General features: G+C 43.6%; 1 protein-coding gene and 1 non-coding gene across 5 annotated transcripts in view; both read right to left on the minus strand.

The window, feature by feature from the left end:
* The window catches only part of Pank1 (pantothenate kinase 1), a 76,489-nt gene that overhangs the window by 9,079 nt on the left and 42,221 nt on the right, over positions 1 to 25,189 (minus strand). For 2 of the 4 annotated variants that reach the window (NM_001114339.2, NM_023792.2), the window contains exons 2-5: positions 24,744 to 25,096; positions 11,107 to 11,360; positions 5,700 to 5,876; positions 5,087 to 5,210 (exon numbers count right to left, since the gene is read on the minus strand). In NM_001114339.2, the coding sequence (NP_001107811.1) occupies positions 5,087 to 5,210; positions 5,700 to 5,876; positions 11,107 to 11,360; positions 24,744 to 25,096 (908 nt within the window). The remainder of the gene's footprint in view (positions 1 to 5,086; positions 5,211 to 5,699; positions 5,877 to 11,106; positions 11,361 to 24,743; positions 25,097 to 25,189) is intronic. The other 2 variants (XM_006527427.4, XM_030251126.1) reach the window with 1 other exon arrangement.
* Mir107 (microRNA 107) lies at positions 4,674 to 4,760 on the minus strand. Its single transcript, NR_029783.1, has one exon. It is a non-coding gene; the product is annotated as a microRNA 107 (primary transcript).

Here is a 25,189-nt window from a genome sequence, read left to right on the forward strand (position 1 = left end):
TATGGAAGAAGTTTTGTAATATCATTCAAAAATATAATCAGCACACCCATTGATTCAGAAATTTATCTTTTTAATTTATTTAATTACTTTGTCTGAGGCAAGGACTAGCTATGTAGACCTGGAGGTCACCGTACAGATCAGGCTGGCCTCAAACTCACAGACATCTACCTGTTTCTGCCTTTTGAATTCTGGTGTTAAAAGTATGGGCTCCCATGCCCAGCCATTTATACAAAATTATATGTTATATAAATGTGTGCACATATATTGCAGATTTTTTTTTAAGATTTATTTACTTTATGTATATTAGTACACTATAGCTGTCTTCAGACACATCAGAAGAGGGCATCGGATCCCATTACAGATGGTAGTTTGCCACCATGTGGTTGTTGGGAATTGAACTTGGGGCACTGGAAGAGCACTCAGTGCTCTTAACTGCTGAGCCATCTCTCCAGTCCCCTTACTGTAAGATTTTTAAGAAAGCAAAAGGCTTTCAGACAGAATCAAGTATGAGTCAGAGGTGTGACCATGGGATGGCAACCCCATCCCTCAATTGATGTCCTGTCTCCCTGCTGGAGGTGAGTTCTATAAGTTTCCTCTCCCTACTGTCAGAGGTCCCTCCCTCCCTATGATTCCTGAGGGTCTCTCACTTCCCAGTCCTCTAGTGCATTCTGGGGGGTCCCCCCAACCTATTTCCTGAGGTTGCCTGTTTACATTCTTTCTGATGGCCCTCAGGGCTTCAGTCCTTTTCCCTCATCCAATACCAGATCAGGTTCCCCCTCTACTCCCCCCCCCCCCACTACACCCACCCCATCCCGTCCACTTTCCCTCCCAACTCTCTCCCTCCCTCCCCACTTGTGATTGCTTTCTTCTCTCTCCCAAGTGGGGCTGAGGCATCCTCACTTGGGCACTTCAGCTTGTTGAGCTTTTTGAGTTCTGTGGACTGTATCTTGGGTATTCTGTATGGGGGTTTTTTTCTTTGTCTTTTTCTTTTCTCTTTTTCTTTCTTTCTTTCTTTCTTTCTTGCTTGCTTGCTTGCTTGCTTGCTTGCTTGCTTGCTTGCTTGCTTTTGGCTAATATCCACTTATTAGTAAGTACATACCATGCATGTGGTACAGCAACAGGCCCAAAGTGGGATCCAGCTCAAGGAGAGGTCCCAAGGCCTAACACTGTTACTGAGGCTATGGAATGCTCACAAAAGGGTCTATCATGACTGCCCTCTGAAAGACCCAACAAGCAGCTGAAAGACTCAGATGCAGTTATTCGCACCCAACCAATGGACAGAAGCAGCTGACCCCTGTTGTTGAGTTAGGGAAAGACGAAAGAAGCTGAGGAGAAGGGAGATTCTGTAAGAGGACCAGCAGTCTCAATTGATCTGGACCTCTGAGATCTTTCAAACACTGGACCACCAAACAGACAGCATACACCAGCTGATCTGAGGCCCCTATCACACATACAGTAGAGGACTTCCAGGTCTGTTTTCATTCAGAGATGAAGCACCTACCTAACCCTCAAGAGACTGGAGGTCCCAGGGAGTTTAGAAGTCAGGTGGGGTGGGAGGTGGGGGCATCTATGTGGAGATGGGGTGGGGTGGGGAGGAGGTGTGGGATGTGGAGCAGTCGGAGGGTGGATGGGGAGGGTTGGGGAATAGAATATGGAGTGTAAAAAATGAACTACAAATAAAATTAAATTTAAAAAACAAACAAAAAAGAAAGCAAAAGGCAAAAAGGAAAAGAAAAGAAAAGAAAGGAAAGGAAAGGAAAAGGAAAGGAAAAGGAAAGGAAAGGAAAGGAAAGAAAAGAAAAGAAAAGAAAAGAAAAGAAAAGAAAAGAAAAGAAAAGAAAAGGAAAGGAAAGAAAAGTAACTATCCTAAGTATCATTAGAAAGGTGATCAAAATCTTGCTAGTGTATGCAATGGTGTCAGCGTTTGGAAGTTGATTATGGGATGGATCCCTGGATATGGCAGTCTCTAGATGGTCCATCCAAAAAAAAAAAGAAAAGAAAGAAAAGAAAAGAAAAGAAAAGAAAAGAAAAGAAAAGAAAAGAAAAAAAAGAAAGGTGATCAAAACACCAGCAGCACCTAAAGTGCTAAACAGCTAGTATAAATGCTGAAGTACAAATATCGCAATCTTAAGACACACTGTGTAATAGTGAGAGGCAATATTTTCAGTGGTGCCTATCTGACACACGTGTAGACCAATGATGGTGGATGTAAAATGTCTGATTTTTTTTTAAACTAAAAAGAGGCGTAGAGGAAAGAGAAAAAAAGAAAGGTAGACAGGCATGTGTGTGGTCTTGGAAACTGATCAGAATGAACCGCCAGACGCAGGGGAGTCTTTTAGTCTCTCTCCTTTATGAATGCTTAGAAATTTCCATAATAAAACCCAAGACAAGCAAAGCAGGATGCAGAATAGTATATAGTGGGTAGATTGTACAGTTTTCAATTATTTCTTAGTGGATTCTTCCAGAGGATCTATCTGGGTTTGATTCCCAGTACCCACAAGCTGGTTCACAACTGTGAGCCCAGGGCATCCAACTCCTTTTGTTCTAATCTTTGTGGGTGCTACAGAACACAGAACACAGACTGTGGGACTACACACACACAGCACCCATGTAGCACACAGACTACATGCAGTTGAGACACCCATATACATATGAAAAATTAAAAAAGAGAGAGGGGGGACAATGTTCTGCAGAGCTCGTTGTCTTTGAAAGCACATTATTTCTCCTGTGCCATATAAAACAGAATAAAAACAACCCAAAATCTGAAAACAAGTGGACCTTCTCTAGTGGGGTTCAAGCTGAGATGAGTGTAGAAGTGGACTTAGTTCTTTCTGCTATCTTCGAGTCTCTGAATTATCTGTTCAAAGCTAAATAAAAGGAGCAACACAGGTGGCTGGGAGAGAAATGACATCAACAGCCTTAGGGAGCTGTGAACCTTGAGTGTATGTAACAATATCGACTGTCCAAACAAGAACTGCCCACAGGTGCCATAGTGGAAGTTTCTTGTGGGAGCAACCTAGTGTATTTAGACTGGATTTGAGGTGCACTTCACAGGAGATAAGTCACATCTGAAACTATACACCTGGTCAAAACCTGTGCCTAGGGAGGCCATAGGTCCTAGTTGGGAAGCTATTTTTGCTAGGTGGATAGAATGTGCCTCTCAGATTATCTTCTAAACAGCTGTTTGTGCCCATGACTAGTATTGACGTCAGCTTTAGTCAGAAGAGCTTCTTTTTGTGGATGCTTGTAACTGGTCACTGTGCTGAGAATAAATGACTGTCGAATGTTCTAGCATAAATAAGGTACTCCCTCTAAGACTCATGGAATATAGTGGGAGAAGGAAGGGGGAAATGTAAAAGCCAGAGGAAGAGGGTGAGGGCACTGCTGAAATCCAGGCTGTTGGCACTATTTCATTCATGGCAGCTGTGATACCTTGCACAAGATGGGGCCTAGCATCCTGTCATGGATTTGGGAAGGACTCATCGGTCCTACCTCTTCCTGAGGATTTATACAGTCAATGGCTGATGGAGAACGGACCAACATTGTCTGTATTGCTGTGGCCACTGGTTAAGAGCCCATGCTCTTGGAAATAAACCTTCACCAATGCTTCTGTTGCCTCACCCAAAGGGACTATGGTACCTGTGTTTAATAGACCTGGCTCACTCCAGCCAACTGTGAGGCAGGAGGTGACTCTGGAAAGCAGGGGAAAGGTCACAGTTGCTCAGTGGGGCAAAGATTTGTCACTCTGCAACTGACCTTTGAGAGCCATGAACACAGCCAGCCTACCCACATGTTAGTCTTACAGCTTGTTTGGCTACTTGGAAAAACACTATGCAAAGGTTAATGCTAGAAAAATAAACCCGGATTTCCAGTGCATCTCATGACCAAAGCGGACTTTGAGAAGACATGTCTTGGGAGCCTGATCACCAGCTTCCTAAACCCAGGTGGACTAGGGACTGCCAGTAAGTGCTGACTGCTCTCCAGGTGACAGGAACATACTCTACTCAGGGTTGTGTGTGGGAGGGGTGTTTTTTTGTAACCACAAAGCTCAAATCCAGACCGAGCATGAAAACAGATACACAAACAAACAGAAGTGCTTTGTACCCTAACGCTGCTTGGAAGCGACTCCCCAGATCCCCTGGAGCTGCAGTTAAGGGCAGCCGTGAGCAACCAGACACGGATGCTGGGAAGCCAAGCTCAACTCCTCTGCAGGAGAAGCACAAGCTCTTAACTACCGACCTGTCTCTCTAGCTCTCAAAAAGGCTTTGAAGTACCTTTAAAATCTCATTTTTTGATCTAGGTAGTGACTCGTGTGTGTGTGTGTGTGTGTGTGCGTGTGCGTGTGTGTGTAATATTTACGATACTTATGATTTGAACTATCTTTTGCATGCATGTCATATTTCTATTACAAACTGCATATTGACCTACTGTGCTTCGTATACGTGTCTCCTATTACCTGTTTCACTCGCCAAGCTCTTTTGCTTGTCTTCCTAACATGTCTCAAGGAGAGGACGGTTCTACTTCTCAACCCTTGTTCCTTAGAAAGGGGTTGCACTTTTCCCTTTCCCAAAAGAACTTAGCAATCTTTCAAAACTTGTTAATAAAGCTATGCCTGTCCTCAGTGCTACACTCTCCTTACGCCTGGGGGCTCTGGCTGGCCTTGGCTGTCGCGAGCTCTCTGTGCTTTGATAGCCCTGTACAATGCTGCTTGAACTCCATGCCACAAGGCAACACTGTAAAGAAGCTGAAAGCACAGAGAAAAATATCGAGTATTGCGGGTGGAAGCATTTTCTTGTTCGGTTATCTGTGCATACACCCAGGGCTTGCCTCACATCTCCGTGGTCTACGGCAGTAATGGCAGTTAGAAAGAATGGAAGGTAGACTGGAATTTTAGCCTGCTTCCATGCGGGTATTCATTTAAAAGTAAATCCTAATATCTCCCTCCTCACTCGCTGTACCCTTCTCATGTTCGAGAAGGTGTAACCACCTAATAAAGGGCAAGTTTTCTGAGAATGACAACAGTTCTTATATTGCCAAAGATGATGCAGGGGGGTGGCCCCTGGCCGTCTCAGGGTTTAAGCCTTACCTCATTCAGTGCACACATCCGAGCAATGGAGCCAATGTTGTTGGTGATGGTGACCAATGTGGCCCGGGCGAGGTCTTCTTTGCTGATGGACTCTCTCTTTTCTTTGCTCATCATGTTGCCAAAGCTATGTTGGGAATATCATTGAGAGTGTCAAAGTCATCCCCAGGCAGGACCCAAGCTTCCACCAAGGAACTCTGGGAAGCACTATGAAAAATCCTCCTGAGACTCAAATGAGCGGACTCCACTATCACGGCTCATAAGCAGACAGTATTACACTATGAATAGCTGGCTGCCTCCTTCTTAGCAAGGGACAGAGTAGTATGACTATTAACGGGAGAGAAACTTGTAATGCTTCTAGACTAGAATGGAATGGGAGAAACCATGGCACTTTTCCAGAACCTTCTTTCAAAGTTGCCTTATCTTAAGCACAAGTATCAAGTGGTAAAGGTTTCAGCGCCTCACTAAGGACAGGAATCAAGTCTGAGGTCTGACGTGATAGATATTTGCACCAGGCTGGTAGGCTGACATGTATTTGAAAAAGCTAGATGAATGGTCAGGGCAGAGAACCTGCTTTGTGTGGATTCTCTACAGCTCCTAGCCACTTAGTCTCTACCTTGATGCTACAGCAGATCCTTGAAGGCCAAATCGCTCATAGTCTCCTCCGTAAATGTCCTTCACCAGCTTATCCACATTGGTGCTGTCGCCTTTAGCTGCCATGTCCAGAGCTTCTTCAAAGGTCTCACAACCAGTCAGCAAGCAACATAGGCCTAGGAATGTCCCACCTCCAAGACTGAAGGAACAATAAGGTTGATTTTTAAAATTGTCGCTTTGTGATATGCCCATCCAAGTCCCCAGCTACACCAAGACTATTAATATGGCTTCATAAAAATGCAGAAAGACAAAGGGGCGCTTTGGTGAAGAGCAGCGGGGCACCTGAGTCAGGGGCCAGCGTTATAACCGAACTTAAGGGTGGACTGGATCAGAAAAGAGGGCAGCAGGTATGATTAATCGTCAAGGAAAACATGCCCCTAAATTTGAGAATAAAATTGAAAAAGACTCTCACTGATTTCTGTTGTGAGACCTTCAGCCAGCTACTAGCCTAAGTGTTGTCTGCCAGCCTAAGTTCATTTTGCTCACCTTTGAAAGTGGTCAAATCATGGTTTCTTCTGTTTGGGTAGTCTGATAGCAGCACGTTACCAGTGAAATGGATGATGTCGAACATCACATTCGACTGAATGAAAATTCACAGGGGAAGCTATGGCGTGCTCATACTTCCTGACTACAGAGCCAAGGCCCCGGGATGACAAAGTCGACTCATGGCTCTGCCCCAGCCTCAAACCCAGGTGGCCTTTCCAGACACCCTACTTCTCTAGAGTATTCATCTCAATCTACCTTGGGAATTTTGAGAGAAAACTACTGCCTCCCTAATAAAATAATGTTTTCTACTAGTCTTTGGGAAAGGGTATTGCTTATTTCTAATTACCACCCAACAGTAAAAGAAAAAAAAAGTCACAAAATGGTTTCAAGGCTTGACGAATGTTCTAAAAGCTTTCCATTCTTTCAAAGGCTTTGGTTCCAAAATAGTCCTTGTTGTCAAATTTAGAATTAATTATAGTAGCTGAGAATAAAATTAATTCCATATCAATATCAAAGCTACCCAGTATCATGAAAACCCAATTCAGGGAACTAAACTAAAGTAGGAAAGTCATGGCAGGAAAGAGAGTCTCAATTCTTTGCTGCTGCTAGCAAAGTGTTCTCTCTGATTTACCATGCATGATAAATAGGGAAGAGTCAGCTGCTTCCATCAACTGGTTGGTTCTAAAGCTTCAAAGAGCTACGAGTCCAAGGGCGGGGGTGGGGGGTGGGTAGAGCATTTGGACACCATGTTTTAATTCTAAGGGTGAGTAGTAAGATTAGCAGAAGAAAATGTATGACAAATTATACTGATTATCAATAACTGTTATCAAGAAGACACCAGACTATAGACAGGCACTTAGTTTTAAAAGTTGCATTTAAAATAAAGCTGTGTCAGCCGGGCGGTGGTGGCGCACGCCTTTAATCCCAGCACTTGGGAGGCAGAGACAGGCGGATTTCTGAGTTCGAGGCCAGCCTGGTCTACAAAGTGAGTTCCAGGACAGCCAAGACTATACAGAGAAACCCTGTCTCGAAAAACCAAAAAAAAAAAAAAAAAAAAAAAAAAAGCTGTGTCGTATTCTCAGACTGTGATTCTTAGACAGAAAAAAAAAATTCTTCAACTCTAAAAAGAGTTCTTTTTCAAGGGCCATATGTGTCATTGTGTACAACCAGTAAAATCTACACGTCATGGGTGTGGCATTGTGAGATCCCAAGGAAACCAAGGAAACACACAAAGACAGTCTACCTTCATCTGCATACCAAACCCCACGGTGGTTTTAATGAGATCAGGTGCTGTGTATGTGTGCTGCCTACATTTTTTTGTTTGCTCCCCAAATACATTTTTTAAAAAGTCTGTTGGAATTTTCAGCTTCGACACTTTTTGTCCCTGATAATCTATGTTTGAACAATCGGGCATCCACCAGGACCAAGGCATTCAACCACCGTGTAGGCATCTCAAGACATTGGCTGACTTAGAAAGAAGGTAACGCATTAATGGATGTGTTGGTGTAACTGAGGGTGAGAAGGAGGAAGAGAAAATGGTTCCAGACAAGAAGCTGGCTAGGAAAGCAGGTGTGCATCTGTACAGCGGGGGCTGCAGACAGGTGAGAGGAACGTAACGTCACAGGAGGGCCAGGCTCTCCCAGCACTTGTCCTTACCCTCGACCTTATCTAGTTAAGGCACTTCCTCGCTCACAAGTTTCTTCTGGCAGACATGCAGAAAAAAATCCTCAGTATATCAGAGGCAAAATATATAGATAAGAAAGGGCATTGAATACTATCACTGTCCGTCAGTGAGAAGAAATCTTGTTACTCAGTTTAGAAATTGAATTGGCAATGCCTGTTGAGCAGTGCTCATTGATGGGCATTCGAGTGTATTCCCTTAAAATAGATTCCTGAATGACCAGGAGAGATGCACTGTTCCTTCCACTGAGGTTACACAGTTATTTTCTTCTTTTTAATAGACTATATGCTGTAATGTACTAATTTTCCACTGATTTTCATACTTAGAATTGGACTTGTGTTGGAGAAAAAAATGCTTAATCTAGGAAGCAGTGAAAGTATACAAAATCGACCATTTAAAACATGTTAACAGGAAACGGATTCCATGAAGTAACATGGCTTTTTACAAACACTTACTGGGGAGGTGGCTCCATTGTTAAAGTACTTGACAAACAAGCATGAGGACTTGTGTCCCAATCCCTAGCAGCTATGTAAAGATTTGGGCACGATCATGCATGCACACATGCACACATGTGCCTGCACGCACTCAAGCGCGCGCGTGCGCACACACACATACACACACACACACAAGTACAGGCTATGAATGTTGTACTGTGGAAAACTCAAGATCACTTCTGGCTGCATAGTGAGACACTGCCTCAAAAAACAAAATGAAATCCACCAAAATAACAACAAGAAGCTAGCAAGAAAAAACAACAACATCATACAAGAAAAGGCAGAATTAACAAACAACCTAGGTTGCATCTCTCAGTTTATGAGAAGTAAAACATTTTTAAAGTTCACATCATTTGCTCACATCAGTGGTCCCCAAGGGTCTAGGAAAACAGCTCAGTGGGGGAGAGCTTACTTAACATCAGTGCTCCCAATGTCTGGGGATACAGCTCAGTTGTAGTGAGCTTGCATATTAACACCAGTGGTCTTAGATACTAATTTTTACCACTCTCCCTAACTGTGTACATCTTCTGTTTTCTAACATATCACAAGAGAAACTTCTGGGCCGGAAGTGGTGGCACACACCTGTAATGGTAGCACTTGGGAGGCTGAGACAGGAGGCTCACAAAGGGCAGTCATCAATACCTTCTGCAGGTACTCCTTATGTGTGAAGAAGCCACGCCCCACAATTAGCTCCTTAGCTGCTTCTCAAGGTGATACAGATCCCTGGAGCCTGCACATCTGAGGCTGGATCTGTGATATCATTCATTAGCTATTTTGTATGCATCAACAAAAGGGTGACTATTTCTAACTGTGGAAAATGTGTAGCTTGTTAGTGCCTGGAGGGCAGATTTACCAACTCAATTGCTCCTAGGAGAAGTCTGTAGTTATTATAAAACTTACACTTCGGCCAGGAGAATGCTCTAAGGTCTAGCTGAGTATCCCTAGCCTGACACACCTGATGGTGCTAGTGAGACCATGGCATCAGTGTTTGCTCCTGGCCAAGCAAGTAAGCCACTATATTCTTAATGAAAAGATATATGTTGTGCCAGGAACTGTGGTGGGCATCTTTACTCCCAGGACTCAGGGGGAAGAGGCAGGTGGATGTCTGTGAGTGTGAGGTCAGGCTGGCTTACATGATGAACTCCAAGGCCAGTCAGGGCTGCACAATGATAATGAATAGTAAGTCATGAACAATGATATTAAATTAAATAAATAAAATCACAACTAAAAACCAAAAAGGTGTGTGTGCCTGGTAGCAGTTTCTAAACATATCAGATACTACATTCTGAACCCACACCGGCTTCAAACAGTGTGTGTGTATGCACCAGGGTGTCTCAACTGTAGCAACCCTGGTGTAGGGGGACTTTATATATCTTCTGCTATTGGAGGAGCTACCCTAGGCATTACCAAATTTTATCAGTATCCCTGACTTCAAGCTACTATGTACTGTTGGGTCCCACCTCCAACTGTAACAGTTAGAAATGTCTTAAGACGCTGGCTACCATCACCTTCCCCAGGGATAGAGAGAGACACTAACTGTTCAACCCCAGTTGACAAAAGAAGGAACACTGAAAGGGCGGAGCTTTCCTGCTACAGCTGAAGCATGCTAAAGAGTTCTCAGTGCTGGAAGCCAAACAAACCAACAAACAAATCAAGCAACACCTTTCCTGGCAGAAATGAGAACCCTGGGGTCCAGACAAGTAACGAGCCATGTTCATCTGTCAGCACTGTTGGCACCAACAACGAATGGTCTCAACACCATATGCTAAGGACGCGCTGCATGGCGCCAGTCCTTTTTAGTTCCTCTAAAGACAGGTTTTTGTGGTCTAGCAAGTTGAAGGAATGCTTCATACCAAATCAGCCTAATTTCGTTCACAGTGGACTCTCTTAATGACTTTTGACAACAGGTCCTTCGGCCATGTTGAGCTGCCCATTGACAGGAAGCTCAGCCTGTTTGCCCTACATGGGTCTTTGAGTGCAAGAATAGATAATAAATAAAAACAAATAAAAAGCTATGAAGTATTCTGACCGCCAGGGGTCGCAGGGCTGTATTCTGATACCCTGCATCCCAACACCTCTATGAGCTGCTCTGACTCCTCGCTTACCTAAGAAGAGGAAAAACCATTCCTTGTAAGCCTTCTGTTTGCTGGTTGGAATGATATGCTGTTTCGAGCCATCTTTCCTGCCTTGAGACCACAAAGGTTCCAAGAGAAAGTTTCTGTGAAGCGTCTCTGACCAATCCAAGGTTGGCTGGCAGTCTCTGCCATCCTACCAGCACTCAGTACACCTACCTGCTGGCAAACTAATGTGCGCCACCCTCCCTCACCCTACCTGAGCAGGACACCTCCAGTAGACAAAGATCTTATGCTATTAACCTTAACATGAATCAACTTCTTCTCCTCTGATGTATCATCCAGAGAACTGGTTATTGGCTCATGTCTATACACCCAGCACTCAGGGGGGCAGAGGCAGGATTGTGAGACTTATACACCAAGCTTCAGGATAGCCTTAACTACAAGGGAAGAGCCTGCATCCGAAACCAAACGAAAACAAACATCCAATAAACTGCTCTTTGGTAGTACAGGAGCCCAAAGTAGTTCTTTTTAAAAAATGTATTCGATGATAATAACCTTTTACTATATACTGCTCATCAAGAAATAGGCATGGCTTAAGCATGAAGAGGCTCTCCTGGTTGAGAGCATGTTTACCTGGTCCCCGTCACTCTTTTGTAGTTGTCCTTGGAGTACACTGCCAGGATGCTGACGCCTGAGCCCATGTTAACCAGCAACATAGGGTACGGGTTATCCAAACAGTATGGCTTTTTTTGACACAACTCGGGATTTGTGGGGTTTTCGAAATAGTAACATTCTGGCTTGCCATTGAAGCCAACCGAGTCAACGTAAAGAAGGCCCTGAATCAAACAGTCCAGCTCATCCAGTTTATGCAGCTGCAGGTCCGCAATCTACGAGAGAACAAAAGCCTGTTAGATGCTGTAGTCTAATACGGTGGTGCGAGGAGCCTGGGAGGTGTGTGCTCTCTATAAGATTCACTTTCAAAGACAAGAAATGCACTCAGACCCCAACCCCCCTCCAGCATGAAAGAGTACAGGCCAGCAGTCACAGCCAGAAAAATAGCTGTGCTACACAGACAAGAGCTGCCTGGTTGTCGGGAAAGCACTCATTAGCATGTGAGACTGGTGGCCTGGATGTGGGCCCTTGGTTTAACCCTCAGAATCTGTGAACATGGTCTCATCATGAGTCATCCGAATGGAGCCTAACTCTAATGGCAGGACACACACACAGGAAAGGTCTGAAAGCTAGAGGAAGAAGCCTTTGAAGAAGTAGACAGATATCTTAGTGTTGCGCCCTGATCTCTGGGGTACAAAGAGCCTCGAAAAGGCAACTAGCGTAATCTCCCCACGACCTCTACAGAACTGTGTTGATGCCAAGGCTTTAACTGGGGGCTATCAACCTCAAGAATTTTGATGGAAGAAATCTCTGTAGTCATAAGCTGCCAAACGTGTTGTCACAACAGCTAAGGGCGGTCAGTGCAGTAGAATATTCAGAAGCGAACGAGAATCCTACATATGTGTGACAGAATGTGAGGTCAAAAGGCCTGGGAGTGGAAAAGAGTCCCCTCTGAGTCCACAAAGCCTCTTGCCACACTTGGCTCTGGAGCAGCTGGGCCTGGCTTTGAACTCCAGGTCTAAAACTTACTTAACAGAGGTTATCTGGGGTGAATTATTTGGCTTCTCGGTGTTGCTGTGAAGATTCCATGATAGTCTCTGTATGGCACCCACCACACACAACAGGCTTACTAGCTAAGTGGCCCAGGATTGTCCTTTCAGAGGTCTATGAGGTAAGACATCCTCTTCTTGGGGACAGAAAGAGAGGTTGGTCAAATATATGTGATAAACAAGAAGAAAGGGAGGCTATTTGGAGAGGAGGCAGGTCAGCCAGAGACAAGCAGGAGATGGCACACCATGGAGAGGAAGGTGAATATGAACAGATAACCCCTCCTCCACCACTCTAGATACAGAGAACAAAGGGCTGTTGGCTGGTCTGAGCAGCTAGTAGCCATCCTATCCTTAAAAGTTTAATTCCTAATACTGCTGCCTCAGGTCCAAGTTGGTGATCATTTTCCCTGACAACAAACAAACAAACAAACCAATAAAAAGGACTAGGGCTGTAGTCAGTGTAGAGTACAGCATGCATGAAGCCCTTGGTTCAACTCCCAGTACTGAAAAAATAAATCAATGAAGGAAGTGATGGTTTGATTCACACACACAAACAGACACATAGACGCATAGACACACAGACAGAGAGACAGACAGACAGACACGCACATGTACACGCACACGCGCGCGCACACACACACACACACACGCACACACACACACACACACGCACACGCACACACACATGGAAACAAAATACCAGAAGAATTCCATGAGGCTGGACTAGTGGCATGTCTGCAGTTCCAACACTAATGATGTTGACAGGGGGACATCATTAGTTCAAGACCTGCCTTGCCTATTCAGCTGCTAAAATAATATAAAGAAAAACAAAATCAAAAATACCCCAAAACCAAAAGTTACCATCATCGACAAAACATGTACAAGTAGGTTCTGTTAGCCTTACTCAATGTTCGGAATAAGACATTAGGTGAATTTCTGTAAGTGACACACTAGCAACTAGCAGACATATCCCGGTGATTCTGTTTTCATCTTATTTGCTACTGCTGTTCATGGGGCTTGGGGGAAAAAAATCAACACAAATGCTAGATAGACTTATATACTCTACTTAAAAAAAAAGACATTTTTGTTGTTGTTATTGTTTCAAAAAGTAATAAAGAGCTACATCTTAGGAGATGGCTTGGGCCATAAAGGATTCAAGTTTGGGTTCTCCAGCACTCAAGTTAAAAAGGGTAGGCATTATGGCTTCAGACATGCAATCCTAGCTGTTGGGAGGTAAATTCATGAGGTTCCCTCGAGCTCACTGGTAGGCTAACCTTGCTGAGTCTGTATGCTCCAGACTCAGTAAGAGACCCGGCCTCAAAAACAATAAGGTGACCAATACTAGTGTGGGCATTTATGTGTTACAGACTGTGGGCCCACTTGCCCACACATCCCACACACAGACATGACTATAAGGTGACATATGCATGTAAGGTGACAGCTCCAAGGAAACTTGACTTCCTGTCACTCACCTGGATTTTCCATTTAACAACGCTGACAGAATTCTGTAAGTGCGCTACAGAATCAGAACAGGTCACCGGCCAGGTGACAGAAGGAATATTGATACACAGAAATAAGCATTCAAAGTGGCCCAAAGCTAATGCATCCCATGAATGTTTCCAAATGTTTCATTTTAATCAAGTATTGAAATGTTTCAATGAGATACACACAATTTATATTCTAAGAGGCATCAATGACAATGCTATGGGTAGAGAAGTGTCCAGACGCCTGAAAAACTAGAGGTGACGCCCACAGCAGTGTACATATTATGTCTTCTGATCTTCTTGGTTCCCCAGCCTGAAACCTGCATCTCTGGTCACAGCCTGGCACCTCAGAGGTGCCTTGGTTCTAAAGGCCACTCTTAGTCGCTGCTTAATACTCACTTAGTAAATGAACAGGGAAAGTTATCACCTCAAGGGTCAGCCCCAAGCTTAAAATGGTGATTGCATCAGCCAGTCTTAGAGATATAAATTAATCTGCTTAAATGTTAATCACAGGTTCATCAACAATATTGACAGCCATACCTAGAGCCAACATCATAAATATGGACAGAGACAATGTGTCCAGCTAGATGCCCTGAAACTACCCTGGGAGGAAAAAATTCCCTTGTCAGATAGAAGAAGGAAACACATCCAGCTTTGGTCTGAAACACTGTTTCCACCTTCCGAATACGGCAAAAGCACAAAGTACACACATTTTCAGAAGGATAGATTTTTTTTTTGGAGCCTAAGGTCATGAAAGTCAAAAAAAAAAAAAAATAGTAAACATAAGTCACAGGTCACTTTTGTAGAGACCCTGCGGATAAAGGAGGGATTCCCAGGTTCAAATAGTGAGCCATACTGATAACAGAGATTTCCAAATAGGTAATCTGAAAATCAGGATACTTGTCAGTTTGTCTGTACACCTGGATTTACTTGGAGAAAAGCTTAAAACTGGTCTTTAAGATCCCAGCTACAGAGAAATGCTTGCCTTGGGCTGGAGTCTCCAGTCACAACAAAGATGCCAAAGAGGAGGGTGCCATGGACTGGCTAAAGGTAAAAGATGGCCCAGGACTGTATCGGCAAGATGATCTGCTCAGGTTTGTAATTCACCTTCCACAGGTGCTGCAGTGGGGTGTGTCAATGGATCCAGCACTGCCTCAGGAGCCTATGCCTCAAGACCCAGCAGCTTTTCAAGCTGCTCTGGTTTAGATGTTGGGTGTCTTTGGTTGGTTGGTTGGTTGGTTGGTTGGTTGGTTAGTTGGTTTGCTAGTTGGTTGGTTGATTGGTTGGTTGGTTGGTTGGTTGGTTGGTTGATTAGTTGGTTTTCCTCTAGATTCCATGCTCCGGGAGCATGGTTCCCAGGGTGGTGATGAGAGGGTGGAACTTGCCCCAACTGGCTCTCAATAAGCACATCCAGCCCTGAAGAGTGTCTTCCCTGAAAACTGGAAGCTGACTGAGTTTGTTGAGTCTCTCTTGCCAAGAGAGTCCACTCCACCACCAGGATATCATGATGTTGGACTTTTAAAGTCTGTTATGGTAGCTCACGCTTGTACTCCAGCCCTAGGAAGGCTGAAGCAAGAGATCAGCCGGAACTTCAAAGACAGATCCTATTAAAAAAATTCAAGGTCCCAAACTGCAAATAAACCATTTTTTTCCTTAAAGGGAGAGTGAGAGGGGGAGAGGAGAGAGAGAGAGGGAAAGAGGGACAGAGAGAAAAGGGAGGGAGAGGGGGAGGGAGAAGAGAGGGGACACACACGGGGGGGGGGGGGAGAGAGAGAGAGAATATGTGTCTAGAGTAGGTGACTTGAATTCCCGAGCCTCCTGCCTCAGAAGTGCTGGACCATTATGCCCAACTACACTCTTCTCTATAAAGTTACACTGCCTGAAGCATTTTATTCTAGTAACCAAAAGTTGACTATTAAAACAATCATGCATATAGCTTAATTATAAGGCCACATTCTGAGAAATGTATTGTTAGGGAATTTCATCACGGTGCAAACAGCCCAGAGCGTAGTTACACAAACAAAGTCGGTATAGCATCCCTAGACAATAGTCTTTGGGACCTCTGTCTGCTATGTCTGTTATTGTGAATAAACACGGTTATACAGCACATGGCTGTGTGTGTCCTCATCCTGATCTTGAATGGGCCTTGAATGATGGCAAATTTAATTACCAGAGCCAGCAATCGTGCCATGAAGCTTCCAGGAGTTTGAACACAGCCCAGTAAGCAAGGTGGAGTGCAACAGTAGGCTCTGGGAGCAATAGCGTTTACTGATTTCCATGGTGTAATCCTTTCTGACCAAGGCCAATTGCAAAACCCCAGCCCAGCTTCACTAAATGCAGACACAGAAAGAGATGTGTTCCCGGAGCCTTTAAAGTCAGTAAAAGTGGGTTCTGGCTCCCCATTACTTGCAACTCTCAGCACTTTGGGGCCTGAGTTATTGTGCAAATTCATGGTGGAAAAGAACCACTCCAGCAAGCTGCCCTCTGACTCCCCAGGTACCCTGTTGTACACCCTTAACATATTCCACGTAAATAAAGTAAGTTTATTTTGTATTGTTAATGTGGAATGAACTTTGGCTTGAGATTCGGGCAGAATTTCCAAGCAATTTCTCAAATCTCCCCTAAACACGTTTTTGCCATTTGGAACTACATATTCATGCTAAGCTGTGGTCTCAACATTGACAGTTATACAATCAAAGTATAAATCGTATGTCTGAAAATATTTAAAGATGTGCTATGCCCTGCAGAATCAAACACTCAATCAAGATTTAATCCAGCAGGCAACGCTAAATCAGCACATTCATCTCAGCATCAAATTTGCTTTCATTTTTAGTAAAGGTAAAATTATATGTATATTAAAGAATTGGTTGAAAATAATTGGGGGAGGGGGTGAGTGGAGAGATGGCTCCGTATTTAACAGTATGCACTCCTCTGGTGGAGACCCCAAGTATGGTTCCAGGTATTAACACCCCACGGTTCACAATGGCTTGTAACTCCAGCTCCAAGGGATTGGAAGCCCTCTTTAAACTTCCAAAAGCACTCATTCAAATGCTCATTCCCTCCCCTCCCCCGCCCACACACACACACACACACACACACACAAATATACATAACTAAAAATAAATATTTAAAAATATAATTAATTTCTTACCAGTAAATATTTTATTTGAATGCCTATGCTACACACCTATATACATGGGATTGGATAACAACTTCTTAGGGTGTTGGAGAAATGTATCAGCAGTTAAGAGGACTAGCGGCTAAAGACCCAGGTGTGATTCCCAGCATCCATATGGCAGCTCACAACCATTTGTAACTCCAGTTCCAGGAGATCCAATACCCTCTCCTAGCCTTTGGGGGGGGGGGGGTGTTCTAGCCAGCCTGAGCACGGCTAACCACGGATCCAGCAGGCCTTGCTTTACCCCCAATTCCCTCTGCCTCACTAAAAAACCATTAGATTACATTCCTAAATCTAGTCGCCAAGGTCCATTCCCTTATTTGCCCACTTCCTCCCCCTGAGGCTGACTTCCAAGGTCCAGCTATCAAAGTTTTAAATACAGCAATTGAAAGCTGCCTTTTGGCTACTCTAATTAACATGCCCAATCTTAATTAGACACTTTATCCTAACACAGGGTTTTCCTTGTTATCTTTATACACTTCCACTTGCCTCTGGTCCACAGCTCTCTATCCAGAGGCAGTCCTTTGTCCCTCTGGAGCAAATATCACCCCACTCCCCTACTTCTTCATCCTCTGTCTCCCTTCTTTGTCTCTTATTCCCTGCCCTTTGTCTCTCTGAGCAAACAAATTTTTGTGCTAGGAATTTGGTCTTAGGGTGTCTTGTGCCGATACGGGTCCTTTCATGTTTGGTACACAGACATACATATAGACAAAATATCCACACACATAAATAAATAACTATTAAAATTTAAAAATTTAAACTTCGTAGGGGGAAAAGGCAGTCGTGAGTGGAAAGGTTTAGGAGACCACACACGGTTAACAGTGAAGGCGCTGGTGTGGAGAACGCACTTGAGAACCACGGATGAGGAAAGAGGCGCATGAACTCTGCAGCTGCAGAGTGAAGAGTGCTGTGCCCATCACTGTCCCCACCAAACCCGCCCTACCTAATTGGAAGGGCCGTTTTCAAGAGTCGCATGAGATGGCTGCACTGAAATGCTTTCAAAATTACTCGTGACTAGTAAAATAACTTGTGTCGTGGCTGGGGATACAATTCAGTAGTAAAACACTTGCTTAGCATATGTGGGCCCTGCTGGAAAAAAAAAAAAAAACAAGAACACATATAATCTCAAGTTAAAATACTTTTAGGAGGCTGAGCAGTTGTGATGCCAGCTCTTGGAAGGCAGAAGCAGGGGGATCTCTGTGAGTTTGAGGCCAGCCTGGTCTACAAAGCAAGTTCCAGGGCAGCCAGGGCTGTTACACGGGGAAATCCTGTCTTGAAAAACAAAACAAACAAACAAACAACTTTTGGAAACATTTTCCGTATGATGATTAATTTTTAGAGGGCAAAGCAAAGGCTCCTTATGTGCTAAATACAGGTAAGCAGGCTCTATTTGCAAGAGAATTTCCTTGCGTGTTTTAGGATCATTTGTCAAAGGGGTGGATTAGAGGTTAAGAGCACTGACTGCGGAGTTCACACGTCAGCACCCATGTAATAAACTGGTTATGGCCCTGCTGTTACCCTAGCACCAAGTGGGCAGACACAGGAGGTTCACTGGGGCTCATTTGCTCCAGGTTCAGGAAAAGACCCTGCCTCAAAGGGAAAAGAAGAATGGACAGAGAACACTAGAGACCCTCCTCTGGCCTCTGAGTGCACCCACCCACAGGAGTATACACCACCACAAAGAACAACACACACCTGCTCCCTGGGAAGATTCTATTGACCTGTCCCTAAACTACTTTATATCACTTAACCACAGCAGAGAAATGAGTTGCCAAATATTCTATATATGTATGTGTTTATTTATTATAAATATCATAAATATTTGTAATATCAAATATTAATATATTGAATTTAACATATAGTAAATATATATATATTATAATGAGCAAAATACAAATTCATGTTTTTGTTCATTTTCTTTCCTCTTCGTCTCATTTGTGTTTTTCATTTTGCTTTGTTTTGAGGCAGGGTTTTACTGTGTGGTCTAGAACTACTTATGTTTTTCAAGATGACTTTGAATTTAAGAGACTCTTCCTGCCTCTGCCTCTCTAGGGCTGGGATTGAAGCTCCACCATGACAGACACAAAATATGTAACACATTTTACCTCCAGCATGCTTTTCAAAAGGACACTGGCTCCAAGAGTCAAATCATGATAGAAATGGTTATTTTTATCAAACCAAAAGCAATATGCACATTAACTCTGAGTGACAGGGTGTAATTGGCAGGATTCTCTTTCTTTTCACACGACAGACCTAACGGAGAGGTGAGAGAGATACCTTTCAAGCAAGCTTAATGAATGAGAATGAAAATTCTAATCTCAAAGATAGTTTTTTTTCTTCTTCTTCTGTATCCAATAAAAGAGACCAATTATGAGGTGGACCATCAAACTGGAAAAGAGTGGAGAATGTCATTATTTACAATATCTTACACCTGTAATAGCACAAATCCATTCCCAGGTTAATAATGAGAACCAAGCTATCAAATATGCATAAATGGTCTGCTTAGATGAGAAGTCACATGTTCACAAGATCCAATCTTACCCTTTTCTCTGGATTTTTCCACCCAACCTTTTTTACCTTGTTCCTTTACAAGGTTTTTTTTTTTTTTCCTTTTTGTTTTTCCCTTTGTGTATGAGGGAGGTATATGCATGTTGCATGTGTGTGTTCCTGTGAACGTGTGTGCAGACTAGATAGAGAAGGCCTAGGGTACCTTCTATCACTCACCATCATTTCCTGGCTAGGCTGAGAGTCAGCAGGCCTCAGCAAGCCTCCTGTCTGTGGCACTCCCTCCCCACCCTGGGTAGGGGTTATAAATGCATGTGCAGCCATGCCTGGTTTCCTTACAGAGGTGCCCAGGAGCTGAGTTCCGTGTGTCATGGTTGCACAGTGAGCACTCTGGACTGCTAGGCTCCCAGAAAGTCTTAACATTGAAACCTACATAATGAAATCATCTTTTTCCCTGATTGCATCAGCCAAAGATCACCATCATATCTTATTTATTCAAAGCATAGGTCTTACTTAAAAAAATCAAAAGAATATCTTCTAGTGTCTACTAATGTTAGCCTTGGACTGAACAAAACTCACATGTATCCTGTACAGAAAACAATGTGGACTTCTTTTCCTCTATATTTTCTGTTGTTCCGAATATGTTGCATTATTAATACTCTTGTTACGAGTATTAATACCCTTGTTAAGAAAAGTATGAAATGTGGCAGATAATGAGATACGATAATTGGCAGATAAAATATCTCTACAAAATTAACCATAATCTACACTGTTTCGTGGTGTTATGAATAACCAGATCATGTAGAGAGTCGTGTTTCAATAGTGGAAGTGTTTGTTGGTTTATCAATGCCATTTAGCACCTAACATTAATTTTATTTATCTGTTTGTGTGTGTGTGTGTAATAGTGGGTCTAATAATGTGTGTAGAGATCTAACTACAAGTCACAAGAGTTGGCTCTCTCCTTCCACCATGAGGGTACTGGAGCCTGAACTCAGGCTGTCAGGCTCGTTGGCAATCATCTTCACCCACTGAGCCATCTCACCAGTCCACAGCTCACATTAGCTTAGGTATCTATGTTCCAGCTTTTACTACATTACTAATTTTGAAAACTAATATGCACCAATCGTAAATTTAAGTCAGGACTAGTGATGCATGCTTGCATCCCAGCACCTGAGGGGCAAAGGCAGGAGGGTCAGGAGTTAGGTGACACTGTAAGATCCTGTCTCAAATAAGAATTTTGGTTAGGACCATGATCTTAATATGGTCAATAGAAAATAGTTTAAAAAAAAAAAAGGAAGTGGGGCTGGAGAGATGGTCGAGTGGTTAAAACCACTGGCTGTTTCTCCAGACGATCTGAGTTTGATTCCCAGCACCCTCATAGTGGATCACAACTGTAACTCAAATCCCAGGGAATCTGACCCTCACTTCTGGCCTCTATAGACCCTGGTACTCAGACCTATATGCAGGAAAACACCCATACTCATAAAACAAAACTTTTTAATTAAAACTGAAGAAAGAGACTCTACAAGAAAGAAATAATAAAATTGAAATAGAGCCTACTCGACTGAAAAATATTGCATAGAAGAGTCTATTTAATGATTATCACATCAGTTATAGGCTTTTTGGGTTATTCTAAATCAGAGTAGCAATTAACACTTCCTTAAAAGTTTAGGTGTGCCGGGCGGAGTGGCGCACGCCTTTAATCCCAGCACTCAGGAGGCAGAGGCAGGCAGATTTCTGAGTTCGAGGCCAGCCTTGTCTACAGAGTGAGTTCCAGGACAGCCAGGGCTACTCAGAGAAACCCTGTCTCGAAAAAAAACAAACAAACAAACAAACAAAAAACCCAAACAAAACAACAAAAACAAAAAGTTTAGGTGCATTTACTATATACGATCTAGGATAGAGTTGTTACAACTAATAACTGCCAAAAAGCTTTTATGTAGCCATAATAATGGAGTTCTCAAACTCCAAAAGCAGTGATTCTACAAACAACATGACTTTACACACATATGCTTCAAGGTTGGTCAAACCGTTTAACATGGAGAGGCATACATATCCTTTTTTGCTTTATTCCTGCCCCCACCCCATGTGGGTGTGGGTGTTTGTATGTGTGTATATCAGGGGGCCAGAAGAGGATGTTGGATTTCCTAGATGTGGAGTGACAGGTGGTTGTGTATAGGTGGTTGTGTACTGCCCAGTGCGGGTGCCTGGATCCAAACTCTGGATCTCATGGTTGAGCTGCAAGCATCCTTAATAGATGAGCCATGCCTGGAGCACCTGGAGCAGTGGCTCTCTCCTTCTAATACAGTTTCTCCTTATGTTGTAGTGACCCCCAGCCATAAAATTATTTCTTTGATACTTCATAACTGTAATGTTGCTAATGAATTGTAATGTAGACATCTAATCTGTGACCCACTGAAAGGGGTCGTGTAAGGGTTGAGAACCACTGCTCTAGCGTATATCCTGACCCTTCCTAAATCTTCAACTTTCTAACCTACAACACCCAGGAGTTTGGAGTCTGGATAGCTTCATACCTTAATAGTTACTAATGCATTTGACTAAAGGATTTATTTGACTGAAGTATTTATTACTTCTCCAGTTTTCTATTTCAGTGTTACCTCATCATACAGAGACCCTCCCAACACTTCCTATCCCTCTTACTTTGTCCCTATTTCTCCTTCATGATACAGACACACAGAGGCATAGACAAACACACAGATACACACATACACACACATACTCACACACACTCACACATATACACACAGACACACATACACATAAAGACACATAGACACACAAACACACAGACTCACACAGTAACACATACACACACAGACACATAGACACACAGGCACACAGACACACACACATATATAAAGACACAGACACACAGACACACAGACTCACACAGTAACACACACATACACAGAAACACACATTATACACACAGAGAGACACACACACACAACATACAGACACACAGACACACACACTCACACAATGCATATTCACTTGTATATTTGATCATTGACCACAAGGGTAGTCAAGAGATTTGTTTTGTACATAATACTATTTGGCACATAGAAAGGGCATGATAAATTATTTGTTGAATGGATGAATAGCTGCACACAGAAAGAAGGCAGGAGAGCCTATCCATTCCCACAAACATTAGATACAAGCACATCATTTATTCCAACAGGACGCAGAAAGAAATCTTTCTCAATTTTGTCTTCACATTGGCCAACACCTATCATAGAAATATATTGATAGAAACAGCTTGGCCAAAGAGCTTAGCAAATACTCCAGTCTTGCCCCCTCCTCTGGTCTATTCATTAGGCTCCTCCGAGCACTGCCTGAAGGACTATACGACCTTTCTCCATGCAGAACCTTAAGAAACACACTTGCTCATGGCCAACCCAGATTGAGTAACTCTTTCTCCTAGGCCATGAGTAAACCCTGCGGAGGGATGGAGGTGTGACAGAGGTTGCATAAAGCCGCCAGGTCACCTTGGTTCACTTCAGATCTCCAGTGCACAGACAGGATAGCGTGTACTTGCCGGCTTGAGGAAATTACCGCATTCCCACACAAAGTCAGCTCTCTTCTGAAGTAAAATGGAGTCCAAGCCCAGTTCTTACCCAGCAGGCATTACTATACAAACACATCTAAAAGGCCCGCGAGCCACAGAGCAATAGTGGTATGACCACATCCAGTTCTTTTGTCCTGTATGCCTTCCCTGTCTTCTGCTCTGCAGATGATGAAATTGAGGCCCACAGGAGAAACTCAGCAAAAGCCGCCGAGCAGGTTAATGCAGAAACAGGACTAGAATTCGGGTTCATTCCCATCACCCCCACTATGGACTCAAGTCTACTTCTCACATCTACACTCCTTAACTGTTCCACGTGTCTAAACTGATTGGTTGCTGAGTCTTTCTGTAGGGGAAGGGACCCCATGTGTCAATTTAGTAAACGGTTGTATCAAATTCTATACCTGTGCAGGGGAAGGGTGACACAAAAGAAAATGGCTAAAACCAGGAGCTAATCAATCTCACTCAGAATATTGCTGGAGGACTGCTACCAGCTCCTCTGGGAGCATCCACCGAAGGTTCTGTTTGTACAGTGCACACACCGCAAGCCTGGGCCTGGTTTTATTACCAGCAGCACACCCACTCCATAAAATTACTCACTGAAATCAGCGAAGTGAATGGTGTTCCTTTTGGTGACATGGTTTGCATCTTACTGCTTTATTAAACACCACGGATAATGTGTTCGCTCATTATGCAAAGAGTGACGGATTTCCTACCAAGATTCAGTGACATTTGTCTGGGACAAAACACAGTGCTACAGGCTTTGAAAAACGCATCCTACAAGACATCTCACGGGTGTTCAACTGTGAAAAGAGCGCACAATCCTGAAATCTTCCAACCTTTCCTTCACCCGTGTCCACGCACTTATCCAATTGCCTATACTTTCCAAGATAGACCTACACCTGTACTTCAGTTTTATGTTCACTTTACCCTAGGAGATGAAGCTAGACAGTAGAGAGATCACTATCTTAACTGAGGAGATGGAGAGATTAGAAGACAGACGTTAAGGGATTGCAAAATTGAGAGAAGCTGGGCTGAATGTTATTTCTCCATATTTGACACTAAGCGCCCTGCACTTTAAAATGCTACTCAATAATGAAGGAATTCCCCTATGAATCACAGTGAAGTTGGTTTTGGTTTTGTCTGTTTTGAGACAGAGTGCTAGTCTTGGTCCTTTCGCCTCGGAATCCCAAGCACTAGGATGGAAGGCACGGGCCATCACGACCAACCAAATATTTTATTTTTGCTAAGAGCAACTTGTGAATGAAGTTCACAGAACTGAGTTATGTATGAGAACATACAGGAAAAAGTAACCAATCATTCTTAGTTAGATGTGTAGAAAGCCTTCCTGTGGGCCTCAGTCTACGTACCCATAGAACCAGACGCATGCTTATGTATTAAGTGTCTTGGGAAAACCCAATACTAACTGAGTTAAGTGTCTCTGAAGGTGATATATATCATCTTGTCTCTACATATGACATAGGAGTAACTGTCCAATCCCAGCACCATATAAACACTCACATGGCAACATATGACTGTCACACCAGGTCTTGGAGAGAGAACCGTTAGTTTTGGTTATCTTTCGCTACATACTGAGTTCAGGGCCAGCCTGTGCTACAGAGTGATGATAATAACGGACGTTGAGTACTCAGTAAGAGTAGGGGCATAGTTCCTCACTTAACCTTTCTTGAAACAACACTATGAAAGGGTCATATATTTATTATCATATGGAAGAGGAACCCACGGCACAGACATGCCCAGGTCCCAAGGTTAATGGTCCAGGTCTTAGCATGAGATGAGCACACTATGATCACATGAGAGAGCTGGCTGTTCGAAGATGGGCAAGCCCAACCTACCATTCGGAAGTCCTCCTCAAACTTGAAAGCCCCACCTCCCGTGGCACAGAGGGTGGTGTGGAGGCTGGAGAAGTTCTTCTCGCTGCCCATCTGGATGAACAAGTGCATGGCACAGGTCGGGAAGCGGATGAAGTGCAGGTTCCCTTTGCGCCCACACATGGTCAGGTTTTTCAGTTCCAGATGGACGTCCCGGATCCCAGTTTTGCCGTAGGCAGTGTTAGAAGTTAAATACTTCCGGATGCTCTTCAGGTTCTCCACTTCTTCCTGTTCTTCCTCTGCCGTGATATCCTTCGGTTCAAAGTAAACCAGCTTAACCAGGGTTCCACCGATATCCATACCAAACCACGGGAATGCTGGGGAACAGAAGAGAAAAGGATGAGGCCACAGGATGTGACATACGAAAAGCAGGCATCCCGCACTAAATTCCCTTTCCGTCGAGTACACAG

Source organism: Mus musculus, chromosome 19, assembly GCF_000001635.26.
Source record: "Mus musculus strain C57BL/6J chromosome 19, GRCm38.p6 C57BL/6J".
Classification (NCBI taxonomy): domain Eukaryota; kingdom Metazoa; phylum Chordata; class Mammalia; order Rodentia; family Muridae; genus Mus; species Mus musculus.